The sequence below is a fragment of the Ornithorhynchus anatinus genome, chromosome 1 (genome assembly GCF_004115215.2).
Source record: "Ornithorhynchus anatinus isolate Pmale09 chromosome 1, mOrnAna1.pri.v4, whole genome shotgun sequence".
NCBI classification, from domain to species: domain Eukaryota; kingdom Metazoa; phylum Chordata; class Mammalia; order Monotremata; family Ornithorhynchidae; genus Ornithorhynchus; species Ornithorhynchus anatinus.
The window spans coordinates 39,502,124-39,517,684 of NC_041728.1; the positions used below are offsets into that span (position 1 = coordinate 39,502,124).

Consider the following 15,561-nt stretch of genomic DNA (forward strand, 5'->3'; position numbering starts at 1 on the left):
CAGAGAGACAAATATGATTATCTTTCTCCCTTTAACAGGCAAAAATATTTCCTCTAGATAGATGCCCTGTCACTTTCTGCAAGTATAGTTAAACTACACTCTAACTGTTTAACTACTATTTAACTGTAGTTTTGCCAGGGGATTGAAAGGAGCCAGGGGAGAGTGTAAATGATTTGGTGAATTAGTCAATCACTGTATTGATTGAGCACTTCCTATGCAAAGCACTGTAGTAAGCACGTGGGAGAGTACGATAGGGTTGGTAGGCATGATCCCCACCTTCAAGGAGCTTACCGTCTAGTAGTGCTTCAGTGTGATATTTGAGGAGAATGGGTGCTGCAGAATGGTACTCTGTTTCATAGAGGGAGAGGTAGGGAAAGGAGCAGGGAATTCCTTTCCAAACCTTGTAGTTTATGGACTTCTGAAAGCTGAACAGGAGGTCCTTACAAAAGGGCGTTGTTTACATACACGGCGGCATCTCCCGCCAAGAACGATGGTGAAACTTAGTCATGAGGATTAGAAAAGGGAAGCCCTTCTTTAAAATGGGGAGAAGGAAGAGTACAGACCAGGTATACTAATTCCAGTGTTTTGGTAGCTACAGAGACAAATGATCAACAGTGTAGAACTACACAGAAGAGTATGGGTAGAGACAGTCCTAACAATAATAATAATAGTGGTATTTGCTAGGCATTTGTATGTGCTAGCACTGTTCTAAGCACTGGGGTAGATGCAAGCTAATCAGGTCGAACACAGTCCTTGTCCCACATGGTGCTCACAGTCTAAGAGGGAGGAAAAACGGGTATAAAATCTACATTTTATGGGGGAGGAAACTGAGGCATGGCATTGGTGTATCTATACTCTGCTTTATGGTAGTCACAAAATCACCTTCCTTTTATAAGCTCCATCCAAATACTTGACAGGATTGGAGGTTGAGTGTAATCCACGGGTTATCTGTGGGATTCAGTTAAGATCTAAGATTCTATCTTTTTCCTTAGGGGAACATTTCTTCAACTGTTGAAGCTGTCTTGATCAATCAATCAAATTTATTTTGTGCTTACTATGCGCAAAGCACTGTACTGTTTGGGAGAGTTCAACACAACAATAGAAGGCATATTCCCTACCCACAATTACAGTCAAGAAGGGGAGGCAGCAGACATTAATATAAATGAATAAATTACAGATATGTACATAAGTGCTGTGGGACTGGGAGGGGGGATGAATAAAGGTAGCAAGTCAGGGCAACACAGAAGGGGGTGGAAGAAAAGGAAAAAAGGGCTTAGGGAAGGCCTCTTGGAGGAGATGTGCCTTCATTAAGGGTTTGAAGTTGGGGTGAGTAATTGTCAAATATGAAGAGGGAGGGCTTTCCAGGCCAGAGGCAGGACGCGGGTGAGAGGTCTACGATGAGAAAGATGAGAGCAAGGTACAGTGAATATGTTGGCATTAGAAGAGCGAAGTAGTAGTAGTAGAGTAGCAAGGTGAGGTAGGAAGGGGCAAGGTGATTGAGTGTTATAAAGCCAGTGTTGAGGAGTTTTTGTTTGATGCGGAGGTGGATGGGTAACCACTGGACTTTTTGGAGGAGTGAGGTGATATGTCCTGAAGGTTTTTGTAGAATAATGATCCAGGCAGCAGATATACTAATACTAGTATGTTAATACTAGTCCTAGTAATAATAGTAATGATGGCATTTGTCACTCTGTGCTAAGCAGTGTTCTAAGCCCTGGGGGAGATACAGGGTGATCACGTTGTCCCACACGGGGCTCACAGTCGTAATCCCCATTTTACAGATGAGGGAACTGAGGCCCAGAGAAGTTAAGTGACTTGCCCCAAGTCTAACAGCTGACAAAGGGTGGAGCCGGGATTAGAACCCATGACCTCCGACTCCCAAGCCCGTGCTCCTTCCACTTGGCCACGCTGTAGGACTGGAGTGGGGAGAGGCAGGAGGCTGGGAGGTCAGCAAGGAGGCTGATGCAGTAATCCAGGTGGGATAGGATGAGTGATTTGTATTAAACTGATAGTTTGGATGGAGAGGAAAGGACAGATTTGGGCAATGTGAAGGTGGCTCCAACAGGATTTCGTGATGGATTGAATATATGGGATGAATGAAGGAGAGAGGTCAGGGATAACACCCAGGTTACGGACTTGTGAGACAAAAAGGGTGGTGGTAGGAAGCAGAGGAGGAGCCCTCGAAAGATACTGAGAATAGTGGCCAAGAGATAGGAGGAGAGCCAGGATGGTGGAGTAAAGGGGATGGAAGCCAGATTGGAGGGGGTCAAGCAGAGAACTGGAGGAGAGGAATTAGAGTTGGCAGGTGTAGGCAACTCGCTCAAGGACAGTGGAGAGGAATAATAGGAGGAAGATGGTGCGATAACTGGAGAGAGCTGTGGGGTCAAGAGGTGGGGTTTTTTTGGATAGGGGAGATGGGCATGCTTGAAAGCAGTGGAGAAGAAGCCACTGGAGAGTGAAAAGTTAAAGATGGAGGTTAGGGAGGGAGGAAAAGAGGGGGAGCGTGTTTTGATAAGGTGTGAAGGGATGGGGTCGGATGCACAGATTGAGTGGGTGGATTTTTAGAGGAGGCAGGAGAACTCTTGAAATACGCTGGGAAAGATGGGAGAGTTGGAGAGGCAGGAGGAGGGAGGGCCTGGGGAGGGGCAGGAGAAATATTAGGGAGATCACACCTGATAGTTTCAATTTTCTCCATAAAGTAAGTGGCCCGGTCATTAAGGGCAATAGATGGGGGAGGCAGGGGAACGGGGTTTGAGGGAGTTAAACATCTGGAACACCTAGCCAGGGCAGTGGACATGGGTGTCAGAAAGGATGGAGAAATAATTTTGCTGGGCAAAAGAGAGGGCAGAGTTAAAGCACATAAGAATAAACATAAAGTGGACGAGGTCGGGCTGATACCTAGATTTCCGTCAGCAGAGCTGCGGCTCGTGCACAAGAGCGAAGAAAGTGGACTGTGCAGGGGATCCAGCTCTGTGGCTTAGTGGTATGAGGTTGAGAAAGGGACAGAAGAGCCAAGTGAGTTGTGTTCAGTAGAGAGGGTGGTGTTGAGAGCATCAATTTGGTCATCAGGGGAAGGTTGTGTGTGTGGAGGCCTGATCACAAGGCATGATGAGTTGAGAAAATTGGATGGGGTCAAAAGATCGGAGGTCTCTAGGGGGTTAACAGTACAAATTTGCAGGGAGGAGGTTTGTTGGGGAGAAGACAGGTGAGGAGGTTGTAATCAGAGTTAGCCTAAAGTCGTATATGAAAGTTGCTCAAGGTCAGTGAGGTGGTATTATTTGGGCCTCATAGGAGATCGGAGTGGCCTATAGAAGGAGTTGCTTTCTTGAGGTTTTTAGAAGTGGTCTTTGAAAAAAGCACCTTTTCCCTCACACAAACCAGCTGTTGGGGTTCCTCATCACTTCCATGCTCTCATCCTCTCTCTTTTGTAGCCAAACCAGATTTCCCTGGAAGAGAACATCCTGGTCTCCCGTTACATCAACAACCCTCTCCTCATAGATGGTGAGTTATGCGTTTTCTTGCTCCATTTCTTGGGGATCCCTTTGAATTTTAGCAGTGCAGCCAGGAAAAGGGATGAGAACAGATCTTGTCATACTGCCCTCCGGAGAACTATTAATGATTTCAGAACGCTTAAGTCACCACAGGTGGAAGTTGGGCCATGGATGCTGCCAGAAATATATTATTTAATTTCTACGACGGCCCCTTGTTTTTGCATCTCCACATCCCAATCAGCCTGTTATGGAAAACTCGTAGAATTATTTTTCAGTGTGCATTTAATTGTTCTTCTAGATTTCAAATTTGATGTGCGCCTCTATGTGCTCGTGACATCCTATGACCCTCTTGTCATCTACCTCTACGAGGAAGGATTAGCCAGGTAAGAGATTTCTTCTTTTTCAGTAAGCTTTTTGGAGGGATTCTTTGAGGCAACTCGTCAGGTTCAGAGAGTTATTTCCTATTGTGCTGCTAAGCTCATGAAGACTGAATGAACCCAGATGGTTCAGATTCCACTAAAAGATAGTAATGTATAATCAGTGTTTCACTTGGTCTATGGCCTAGTATGATGTCATGGTTATTTTTTTTTCTCCGTTTTCTTAACTGCCAATTTAATACCAAGCTCTGCAAAAACGCTACTTTCTATAACGGCCTGAAGACTCTGTCAAATCCTGCCAGACATGAAGAAATCAGGAGGTGGCTATAGCACTTGTTGTGGAAGCTCTGCCCAAGCTCCCGACTGTAAGTTTGCTGAAGGGTGAGGAAGTTTTCTCCTCCTCAAAGTCATCTGTAAAGTCTTACTCAGCAAAACAGTTGGACAAAGAGAAAATGAAAATTGACATGTCTTCCCGGAAGGCATTCGCCCGCCTGTATTGAAATTGACATGCTGGCGGTGGATGTCCTTTATGGAAGAAGTCATTTCAGCAGTGCAATTAGGTTGGACTACTGTGGTCCTGGAATTACGAACAGGTCTATTTGGGAGGAAGGTACGAAGGAAAGCGGCGGGCCTCAGTGACTTGGTTGACATTCTTTGTGCTCTGTAGCAACGTCACCTCTGCATTTGGAAGCTTCACATAATTCTTAGAGTAGGCCACCCCTCCCCCAAATAGAGCACGACAGTCATCCCGCTGGGAAATCATGGAGTAGAGAAGTTCCAAGTATTAGGAAACGCTGGTCATAGGGTGGGGATTATATTAATGTTGATGCTGACTTCTTCTGGTTGTAAGAGTGGAGGACAACACACTGGTTACTGAGGTTCCGGTTCACCCAGGAGATACTTGTTATTAGTTGATACCCTTGACAGTGTATTTTGCTCCCTTTAATTGGTTGTGATATTTGTTATCCCTCACTGTGGGAAAGCAAGCGGTATCCCAGCTCTGCCACTTGTCAGCCGTTTGACTTTGGGTAAGTCACTTAACTTCTCTGTGCCTCAGTTACCTCATCTGTAAAATGGGGATTAAGACTGTGAACCCCACGTGGGACAACCCGATTACCTTGTATCTGTCCCAGTGCGTAGAACAGTGCTTGGCACATAGTAAGCGCTTAACAAATTCCATTATTATTATTATTATTATCTAGGTGGCTTCAGAGGCCAGTGTTTGCTGCAGCTGTTGATGACTTAGTGTTGCTTCACTCACCACTTTCTTTCATAAGTGGAAAATCATTTTAAAAAAGAGAACTCTATGGGACCAAATTGCTCTCTGGGGGCTTTAGGCAGGATTCTTTCAGGAGGACTGAGGATAACCAAATAATGTGAAATGAATATATTTAATTTTAGTGGAGCAGCCTACCAGGTGTAGTGGAAAAAGTATGGGGCTGGGAAGCCAGAAACCTGGATTCTAGCTCTATCAGTGACCTGCTGTCTCTGTTTTCCTCCTGAAAAATGGAGATGATACTTGCCCTCTTTCCCCTCGACTGGGCTTGGGTCTCATCTGATTACCTTGTAACTACCCCAGTGCCCAGCGGAGGTGTTAGACAAATGTAACTCCCCAATTAGACTGTAAGCCCGTCAATGGGCAGGGATTGTCTCTGTCTGTTGCCAAATTGTACATTCTGAGCGCTTAGTACAATACATACTATTGAATGAAATGTATGGCATATAGGAAGAGCTTATTTCCTACCGTTTGTCCTATTTTTATTTTATCCCTTTTTGTTTTACAAGTCTTAATCTCCTGCATTAAAGGACCCAAACTGTAATCCAGTTGGGAAGACATCCAAGATCTTCTCTACTAGTTTGTTTTATCCAGCATTTCTTTCCCTATCTCTTGGTTTAATGGCCATAGGTCAGACTGAGCCAAGCGATTGTCTTGAAGTCACAAACTTCTCTAACTGGACAAACCTAGGTTTGGGGATCCCTGCCTCTATTTTGAAATAGTAATTTGAGCAGAAACAGTTTAAAAGGGCATGAGGGAAGTAGCAACTTATAAATGCATGAAAAGGTTTTTTTGGCATTCTGTATTTATATTCACCTTTTAATATGCGTTTTTATCAATATGGGCTTGAAAAAGTTGTTTTGGCATGCTGCATCTGTATACGACTTTGAATATGCGTTTTTATCAATATGGAATCGAATTTTTGTTACCACTCACCCGCTCGGGTAACAAGACTGTCCCATTAGGTACCCATTTCCGAAGGAACGGCAAAGAAGGGTCATGGCTTAGGAAAGATACTCTTAATTAAGACCACCCACTGGCCTCACATGCCAGGGTGCCCTGTCCCAGCATATTCTTCTGGTAGGTGCACATCCAAACTGAAAGGACTGATGACTTTTATAGGCAAAGAAATCCAAGTTCTCAGATGCTTCTCTGTGGCTCTTCTGTTGCTAACATTTGGCTCTTCTGTTGCTAACCTTCTCACTGTACCTCGATCTCATCCATTTTGCCACCAGTCTCTCGCCCACATCCTGCCTCTGGCCTGGAACACCCTCCCTCCTCAAATCCGACAGTTACTCTCCCCTCCTTCAAAGGCTTATTGAAGGCCCATCTCCTCCAAGAGGCCTTCCCTGACCAAGACCTCATTTCCTCTTCTCCCATTCCCTTCTGTGTTGGCTTGACTTTCTCCCTTTATTCGTCCCCTCTCCCAGCCCCACAGCACTTAATACATATCTGTATTTATTTATTTTAATGCTTGTCTCTCCCTCAAGTCTGTAAGTTCGTTGTGTGCAGGGAATGTGTCCGTTTATTGTTATTATATCATACTCTCCCAAGTGGTTAGTTCAATGCTCTGTACACAGTAAGGGCTCAATAAATCCAATTGAGTGAATGAATGAATGAATGAAGTTCCAGAGATGACCAGATTGTCTGCCTGGACTGGTGCAGGCTCAGCTCAGGTGTCTTGTTGTTAAGATTCCGCAGCTGGTACGTCATGTGCCCAATGGCCCCTTGGACCACTGGTGACAGTTTTCATTATTTCATCTCCCGAAAAAGGAGATGTGGAGAAGAAATATAATGGATCTATTGAACTTGGAAGGGGAGTTCGTCTCCAAGAGAGGGTTGTCCCTCGGACCTGTAGGTGGCAGTAACAGCATTTGTAATTGCCTGTCTTTCCAGGCGGGAGCTCCAGCCCTGGAGACACTGCAGGGTATTGGAATTCCCCAGTTCTGGCCTCTTCGTTTTTGAAAATTCAGAGAGAGAACAAAAACCTTTCACAGTTGTGGGATAAAGAACGGGGCCAAGCCTCTGATTGTAGAGCAGATCAAAGTTTCAACTCAGGATTTTGTGGAGGAAAGGCTGTTTAGTTTTGTTTTTACTCCCCCCCCCCCCATTTTATTTGTTGTTGCTTTCTAAGGACTGAAATAAAATATCACCTCGTGCAGCCGAAGGAAGGAAATACTGTTCTTTTTTAAACCCTGAATTGTTGATGAACTATTTCCAGTATGCTCTTAGTATTCATTTTAAATGGTTCTCAACTTTTCCTAGAGGAGGCTACTTTTTTAATGGTATTAAGCACTTACTAGATGCCAGGCACTGTACGAAGTGACGGAGTAGATACAAGATAATCAGGTTGGACACAGCCCTTGTCCCACATGGAGCTCACAGTCATAATCCCCATTGTCAGATGAGGTAACTGAGGCACAGAGAAGTCAGGTGATTTGCCCAAGGTTATGCAGCAGACCAGTGGCAAAGCCAAGATTAGAACCCAGATCCCCCGACTCTCAACCCTTTGTTCTTTCCACTAGGTCATGCTGCTTCTCTAGTAGCTATCTTTATTTGGTGGAATAATCATTCCTACCGCAGCACGCGCTGTGATCTAGTGGAAAGAGTGTGAGTACCACAATCTGGAGATTTATGTTCTAGTCCCACCTCTGCTACTGGCCATCTGTGTGCCCTTAGATTGTCACTTAGTCTCTAAATATCTGCCTCGATTTCCTCAGCTGTGAAATAGGGGTAAGAAAACCTGTCCCCACTCCCAGGGGTATTGAGAGGATAAAAAAGAGATAATTGCTCGTTTGGAAAAATAAGTTCTATACCCATTCAGTATATTCCTCTTAATACTGCATGGTTTATTTCCTATTTGTTAACGCTACTCTTTCTCAAGTGTGGCAAGATCCTGGGGTTTGTGGTTGTCACTGACTGGAGTTTTAGCTCCCTAACCCTTTCCCTGTTTTATCTCTTCATTGTGAGCCATAGGTTAGTTGATCAGCCATTAGTCCAGTGCCTGGAACATAGTAAGTGCTTAAGAAATATTACCATTATATTTCCTCAACAACTGGGGTCAGGTCCAAGTTAAACCTGGTTTGGACTGGACTCAGATTCTCCTTCGTAATTCTCCCTGGAATTCAGGTCAGGGGATCATGGTACAGTGACTGAGGAACTGCTACTCCCAGGCAGTCTTTTAGCACCTGACCATTTATTTTGGTGGATTCCTGGGGGAAGACACTCAGGCATCTATCTATAAGGTTTGAATGGGGTAGGGAGTTGGGGGCTTGGGTTGTGTGGGACTTAGAGGAGGCATTGTTTTTCTCTCACCTTCGTTAGGCCACAAGTTGGACTGGCTTGGCAGAGGGTGAGCTAGTGAGGTATAGAGTGTATTTTACACAGACCTTATTTGCTGGCAGTACTATTCAAGTGAAAGCTCATTTAAGACAGGGAATGTCATTCTCTGTTCTGTACTTCCCAAGTCCTTATTACAGTACACTGCCCCCCAGTGAGTGCCCCCAAAATGCTATTACTATTATTACACTCTACGTTATCTCTCACTGATAATATTTAGCACTAGTTTCGTGCTCACACAGTGGCTCGTGGGAAGAAGCAAAGGAGATTCCCAAATCCAACTAAAATTTTCTATCATGAAGTGTTTTGCCTACCAGTTGTTGGATAAACGTCAAAATCCACTACTAAATGATCCTTGAACTAAAGTTTGTTGCTGCTTTTTCCCTGAGGAAATAAAAAAAGACAAAAGAAGTTGAATAAAGAGGAGTAATTATGCAGCCGCCACCCCCCCCCCCCCCCCCCCCCCGAGGGCTGCAGTTATGTTTATTTGGGAGATTTAGTGCATCATCATGCTTGCTGAAGTAACATCGGAGATGCAGGGAAATTGACCTCGGGCTGTCTTGGCTTCCCTGAGCAAACTTTTCTAGATCTCTTCAGGTGTGCTGACTAGAAATCTGGCATCTGTAGGAAGGGAGAGAATAGGGTTGGAGGGAGGAAAGGGAAGAGAAAACTGGGGAAAGAGTGGTGGGTGGCAGAAGGGGAGAAAGGGATGAGGGAAATAGATGTGAAAAGAGTAGGGAAGGGAAAAGAGGGAGGCAAAGAAGACGTGGGTTTGAAGGAAACTTGCTCATCACTGGTCTAGTGAAAGGGGCGTAGGCCTGGGAGCCAGAGGATCTGTGTTCTAATCCCTGCTTGGTCACTTGTCTGCTGTGTTGACCTTGGGCAAGTCACTTAACTTTTCTATGCCTCAATTTCTTCATCTCTATAATGGGGATGAAATATCTGCTCTCCCTCTCAGACTGTGAGCTGCATGTGGAACAGGGACTGCCTCTGACCTGACCATCTCGTATCTACCGTAGTGTTTCATACGGTGTTTGGCACATAGCAAAGCGCTTAACATACTCCAGTTAATGTTGTTGTTATGATTATTATTATCGTTATTATTACCATTGTCTGCCACTGCCTGGACTGCAACTGTGGGTTCCCTGCTGGGATAGCCTGGTTTGTGAGATGGGATCGCCAGGAGTGGGGCTTCAGGGTTCCCTTGGGTGCAGTTACTGCCACCGGTAGAATCCCAGAAGTTTTAGGTGTGGCCTGGCAACATCAGATTGGCTGGCAGAACCAGCTATTCCGGCCTTTTCTATGGCTGCTCTTATGCAGGGGCCTTCCTAATTATTGGGTACTTTCGTCCCCTCGCAACACGCAGCCGGAAGTGGGAATCTAATAGGTTCCGCCTGAGGCTTTTTGAAGTAGAACCCTAAAATTCATGACTATCTTAGCTAAAGCCAGGTGTCTGGACTTGCTACCCAATGTCTATCCCTATCCTTTTTCTTTCTGTGAGTCATAGTTTCTTTTCCTTGTAATTATAATGATGGTGTTTATCAAGTACTTACTTTGTGCTGAGCTCTAGGGTAGATGTGATTTGCTTCTGCCCTTAACTTGCTCTGGCCTAAAGCTTCTTTCCATCAGACGTCACATCTATGGAAAATAATGGTATTTTTTGGTTGGGGCAAGTGATGGGCAAGCACTGTGGTGAGACCACTGGGATGTTTTTCACCGATGTCCAAACAGATTCAGTCCTGGGGGCTCCAGAGCGTGAAAGGACAACAAAGAAAGGTCCCGAATCTTCCAAAGAAGCAGAACTGGGAGGTCCGAGATGATGTGATTTATCAGCTACCGAGACTGTACTTTAAGGGTCTTTCCCACTTTAGAAGGAGACAGAAATCTCTGAAGGAAGCCAGGATTGCCCTACCCCCTCTTCCCGTTAGTCACAGGTGAAAGCAAAGTTTCCCAGCGTTAGTAACCCCAGGGATACTTGTTCATCCGTATATATGAGTAGCACTGAGTTTCTCCATCGAAAGGAAAGGAAATCAACCCCCTTCTTTTGACATGTACGCTTTCACTCCCCACCCCTCCTTTGGAGTAAAGGCAATAAAAGAGTGTTTGCTTCTCCCATATGTTTATTTTGCACGTTTCGAGTAGATGTTAAGGAAGTGAGTTTGGGTTCTGGTTTTCTCTCCTTCCTCCTCATATACATCCAGTAGCTCTTGAATCGGGGGTGCCGTGCTTTGAGATTGGTGCGTGCAGCAGATTGCCGATACGGACCAATAGAGGGAGCAAACAGGCTGCTTCTGCCATACTTAATGGTGCTGAGTTTTCTTCCTCTCTCAGAGAGGTAGAATCCAAAAAGGACTCTATTGGATTTTTACAGTTTAAGGTGGGTCCAATTTTTGGTCTAAACGATTTGACAAGGTCCCTTTTGAGCAAGAGACTCCTAGCCAAATTTTCACTAAAACAGGAAAAATTAAAGGCAAGAAGCACTGAGAACAAAATTGAGCTGAAAACCAAATGTGCAACACAGAGCCCCAAGTAGCCATAGCATTAGTGATTCGGGGGGAAAACTGACGGTCATGTCCAGGAAGGCCTAAGTGTTCCAATTTTGCCAGAGCGGCTGGTGGACACTTGTAATGTCTGACAGTGGGGGCTGCTTTCTCGCTTCCTCAGCCGGATTATTCATTCAATTAAAATTCAGAAAAGACCGGAAAGCATCTGGAGCACCTCCCCTCCGCTCAATCCCTTTTCCAGTAGTCCTCCTTGCTAATTAGCACTGGCTCCGCTGGGATATTTACCTTTTCTCTGCTGGATTCCTGTGGTTTTGAAAGAATTCAGGTGCTCGCTGGCTGCCAAGGAATTCAGATTACCTCACAGGCTGCACGCTGTCCAGAGCCTGCAACAGCAGCAAGAGAAAGGAAAGAGACAACAATAACAAGGGAGTGAGGGGGAAGAAGGGGTTTGTGGAGAAAGGAGAAACCCTTGCTGTCACCCCTAACTGGTAGACTCTCCCTATTTGTGCAGTTTGAATGATTTCTGGCTCTGGAAGCTGGGGATCAGTCCCGTAATCCTTTCCCCAGACGGCTCCATAGGGCGCTGCCTATTCAGTGCAGCGCTTTGGCAATCTCATTGTTGCAGCTGGTTGACAGAAGATCAGAGCGCACTTGGGCCTCTTGTGCTCTTCTCGTCCGATCTGTCTCATTCAGGCCAAGTCAGAACCCAGTGGCCTCTTGGTAAGCTTGTCTGAAAATGCTGTCTTTACACTTTCTTCTCAGGCCAGTCAGAACGGAAGCAGCTGGCACCTGGTGACGCTTCACTTTCATTGATAATAATAATGTTGGTATTTGTTAAGCGCTTACTATGTGCAGAGCACTGTTCTAAGCGCTGGGGTAAACACAGGGGAATCAGGTTGTCCCACGTGGGGCTCACAGTCTTAATCCCCATTTTACAGATGAAATGCCTTCTCAGTGCTTAGCATAGTGCCCAGCATTTAGTACAGTGCCTGGCGCATAGCAAATGCTTAACAAATACCATAATTATTATTATTATCCAGGGGCTCAACTCCCCCCCCCCACCTTTCCTGAGGAGGGTATTGGAGCAATACGCAGTGCTGTTTTGCTACTGAGAACTAATCATCACAGAGTTGGTTGACCCATCCTAGTGTAGCAGTAGTTGGAACAGGGATAAAGAGTCCCATTTCTGCCCTGTTCTGTTCTTTAGTTTGGTATGCTCGGCTTAAAGGTGTCAGGTCTTGGAGCAATAAATCTGGAACCATTTAAAGAGTATCTTCCTTATGTTGGTAATACACTAGCAGCGACATTCATTGTTCCTTTGTTCCGGTCTTAACTTGGTAGCCATCTATGGTCATTTTCCCATATCTGTTTGCAGTGGTTTTCTTTTTCCTTCCAAAACACTTGGTGGTTGTCCAAACTGGACTGTAAGACTGAGGTGGGAGTGAGGGTTACTCATGAGCCGGAAGTGGTTTGGGGATTCTAGAGTCAGGCTATCTCTTCGATGGAAACTTCTCTCATCAGCTCTTTGCCTAGTCTAGGTGATTGTTCTCCTGCTATGGCCGTTGATGTAGTGAACGTTTCAGAATTTTTACCTCCCTAAGAGAGGTGTCTTCAGAAAAAAGGCCTTTGTGGGAGCTACTTTTCCATTTAACTAAACCATTAAATCGTTTATACTGTCGTCATACTCTGAGTGAGTTTTGGGGAATGAGATGAGGAGGAGAAAAGTAGCATGGCCTAGTGGAAAGAGCATGACCCTGGGAATCAGATGATCTGGGTTCTAATCCAAGTTCTGCCAATTGCCTGCTGTATGACCTTGAACAATCACTTAACTTCTCTGTGCCTCAATTTCCTCATCTGTAAAATGGGGATGCAGTGTCTGTCCTCCCACTTACTTAGACTATGAGCCCTATTTAGGATAAGGGACTGTGTCCAACCTGATTAACTCATTGTATCTACCCCAACTCTTAGAATAGTGCTTGATACATAGTAAGCACTTAACAAGTACCATTATAAAACAAACAAAAAAACCCCAAACCTCTAGGATATTCTCAGACAGTTGGTCCATGCAGTCTTCAATGTGATGCACAATAATAAAGAATAAATTGTGGAATCTAGATTTGCTTTTGCTTTGTGAAATCTTTCCTTTTCTGAAAGGTGTCATATAGCTCAGTGTCCAGATTGATCCATTCATTCGGTCGTATTTACTAAACGCTTACTGTGTGCAGAGCACTGTACTAAACACCTGGGAAAGTACAACACAACAGACGGAAAGTTCTATTTTCTTTCTGAGGATCCAAAGGTTTGGGGATTTTCTGTCCTAGGAACTCTGTCATCTAGGCCTCATTCTGATGAAAAATTAAGAGGAGCATCCGGATCCTTGTAAATCCACTATTGATATATTGATTCCAGGATGCCCAATGTGAAATTGATATTAGTTTTTAATTGGGGTGATTCAGAACCCCTGTCAGACTGTACAGGCTCAGTTTCTTTTGAACCCGTGCTGTATAATGACCTACAGATATGATATCCACAAGAGCTGAAGAGGTAGTTTCTTTAATGTCTTTATTGAGAGAGAAGCTCTTAGAATCCATCCACCCAGTAAGTACTTTCTACTGATCTTTGGCAGGTGCTAATTCCAGGCCCCTTGTTTCTCACATCCACACACTTTCCACTTCCTTTCTTTGAATCGCTCTCCTTTTCCTAAGCATTGTTTTTTTTTCCTCCTCCTCTTCCATCCTCTCTGCTTCCCTAAACTCCATGCGGTTGTATCTGGGATCATGGGAGTCTGAGCTTCAGGGAGCAATGATTTAGGGAGATTGGAGGGAGAGCATTTCTGTGCTTGAACATTATACCACTTCTAGGGAAGAATGTTGGAATGGAAGGTGAGCTGAGTACCAGATTGTCGCCCACCCCCCGTTCTTACCAGTTTTGTTTTATAAGCCTTGCTGCTAGCCAAGTGAGAGCTGGAACTTCCAGTCACGGGAGATGAGAGGGGCCTCATTCTCTGAAGCGCAACGTTTTTCCTCCTTGGTTCCCATTGTTGTTTTGAGGGATAGGAAGGTACGAGGTGTGTTGCTGTGAGGTAATGTCTGCGGCAGGCGGGCAGGCTTTGAGGGGCAGGGTTGGGCCCCCTTCCTGCATTTCACAAGAAATTCAGTCAGTGTTAGATTCTGACAGTCTCTTTAGGAGGAGGGCAAGTCTCTCTCAGCACAAAGCGACACGGTGGAAGGTACCCGGGAATCTCCTGGAAGCCCCTGGGCCTATCAGAGGATGTCGAATGCTCGTTAGGAGATGTTCTACAGAGGATGTCGAATGCTCGTTAGGAGATGTTCTACAGAGGATGTCGAATGCTCGTTAGGAAGTGTTCTACCAACCGGATGCTGACCGCTGGTGATCCTTCTAGAATCGGATAGATGTTTCCACTTACTCACCCTACTCCTGGTTTTATGTGTCTTCTTTCTGTTTCTGATGAAGAAAAGAAGGGGTAGCGTTAGGGTTTTAAAAAAGAAACATCTTTAGGTGGAGCAATAATAAAAAATATACGGGAAAAGTTGCTTGAAAATGGGTGGTGTCGCTTTAGAGAGCCTTACTAAAGGTTTTTTACCCTTGGATATAGCCATCCTAGGTTCTGGGATCAGTGTACTCTGCCCCATCCCTCACCAAGTTATTCTGCAGACTTTATCTGTTGCCATGTGTAGTCATCACCACCCTCACCCATTTCCCCACACCGTTTGGTTCTCCTAGCTTCTGCTCAGCAACCCTAGTGTCTCTCTTAAGCTTGGGGAATCGCCATTTGGCCACTCCCTAATGACTTTGATACTCACCCCAGCGCCACTGTCCATATGTAAATCTTCTCCTTATACTCTCCTATTTCCCCTCTTCCCTCATGTATTTTAATGTCTTTCTCCCTCTGTAGACTGTAAGATCCCTGTGGACAGAGATTGCATCTACTAACTCTGTTATATTGTACTTTCCCAAGTGTTTAGTTCCAGTCCTCTGTAATCAATCAGTTGTACTGATTGAGCGCTTACCTCTGTACACAGCTGGTGCTGAGTAGATGCTATTGCTTGATTCTTTTTCCTATGTTGAGGACCCTATTCTGTTGGTGGTTGTGGTAGCTGCTGAGCAACCACTGTGACCTCCACCTGAGTCCCCATGTTCTGCAACTGAGCTCTCCTTTCTCTCTCACTCTTCTGCTGACCCACCAAACCAAGGCCTTGGCTCCTTCTGTCAGTTTCCCTAGTTGCTTGTTAGTTCCTTGGTTCCACCATGTGCTTTCCCTGTACCTGAAGAAACGTCTCTAGTAATTATCCCTGTGGCCTCGATTTTAGGTTTGCAACTGTGAGATATGATCAAGGATCCAAATTCATTCGAAACCAGTTCATGCATCTGACCAACTATAGTGTCAACAAGAAGAGTGGAGACTATGTGAGGTATTAACTGGGTCTGGGCTGAAGGGTCTGGGTGGCAGTTTGAAGCAGGGACGGGGTAGAATATGGAACCTACTCTGGGATGGGAGGGCTCGGCACTTTGGTCTCAAGAAATGACTAGATCTTGGAAATAAATGACAACTG

The 15,561-nt window shown here is 45.1% G+C and overlaps 1 protein-coding gene across 10 annotated transcripts in view; it reads left to right on the top strand.

Moving 5' to 3' along the window:
* Window positions 1-15,561, top strand: part of TTLL5 (tubulin tyrosine ligase like 5) — a 234,578-nt gene that overhangs the window by 36,877 nt on the left and 182,140 nt on the right. For all 10 annotated transcript variants that reach the window (XR_005659888.1, XR_005659889.1, XM_039911662.1 and 7 more), the window contains exons 8-10: window positions 3,432-3,501; window positions 3,790-3,874; window positions 15,319-15,420. Coding sequence is in view for 8 of the 10 variants with exons in the window: in XM_039911662.1 (XP_039767596.1) it covers window positions 3,432-3,501; window positions 3,790-3,874; window positions 15,319-15,420 (257 nt within the window). In the remaining 2 variants the exon portion in view is untranslated. The remainder of the gene's footprint in view (window positions 1-3,431; window positions 3,502-3,789; window positions 3,875-15,318; window positions 15,421-15,561) is intronic.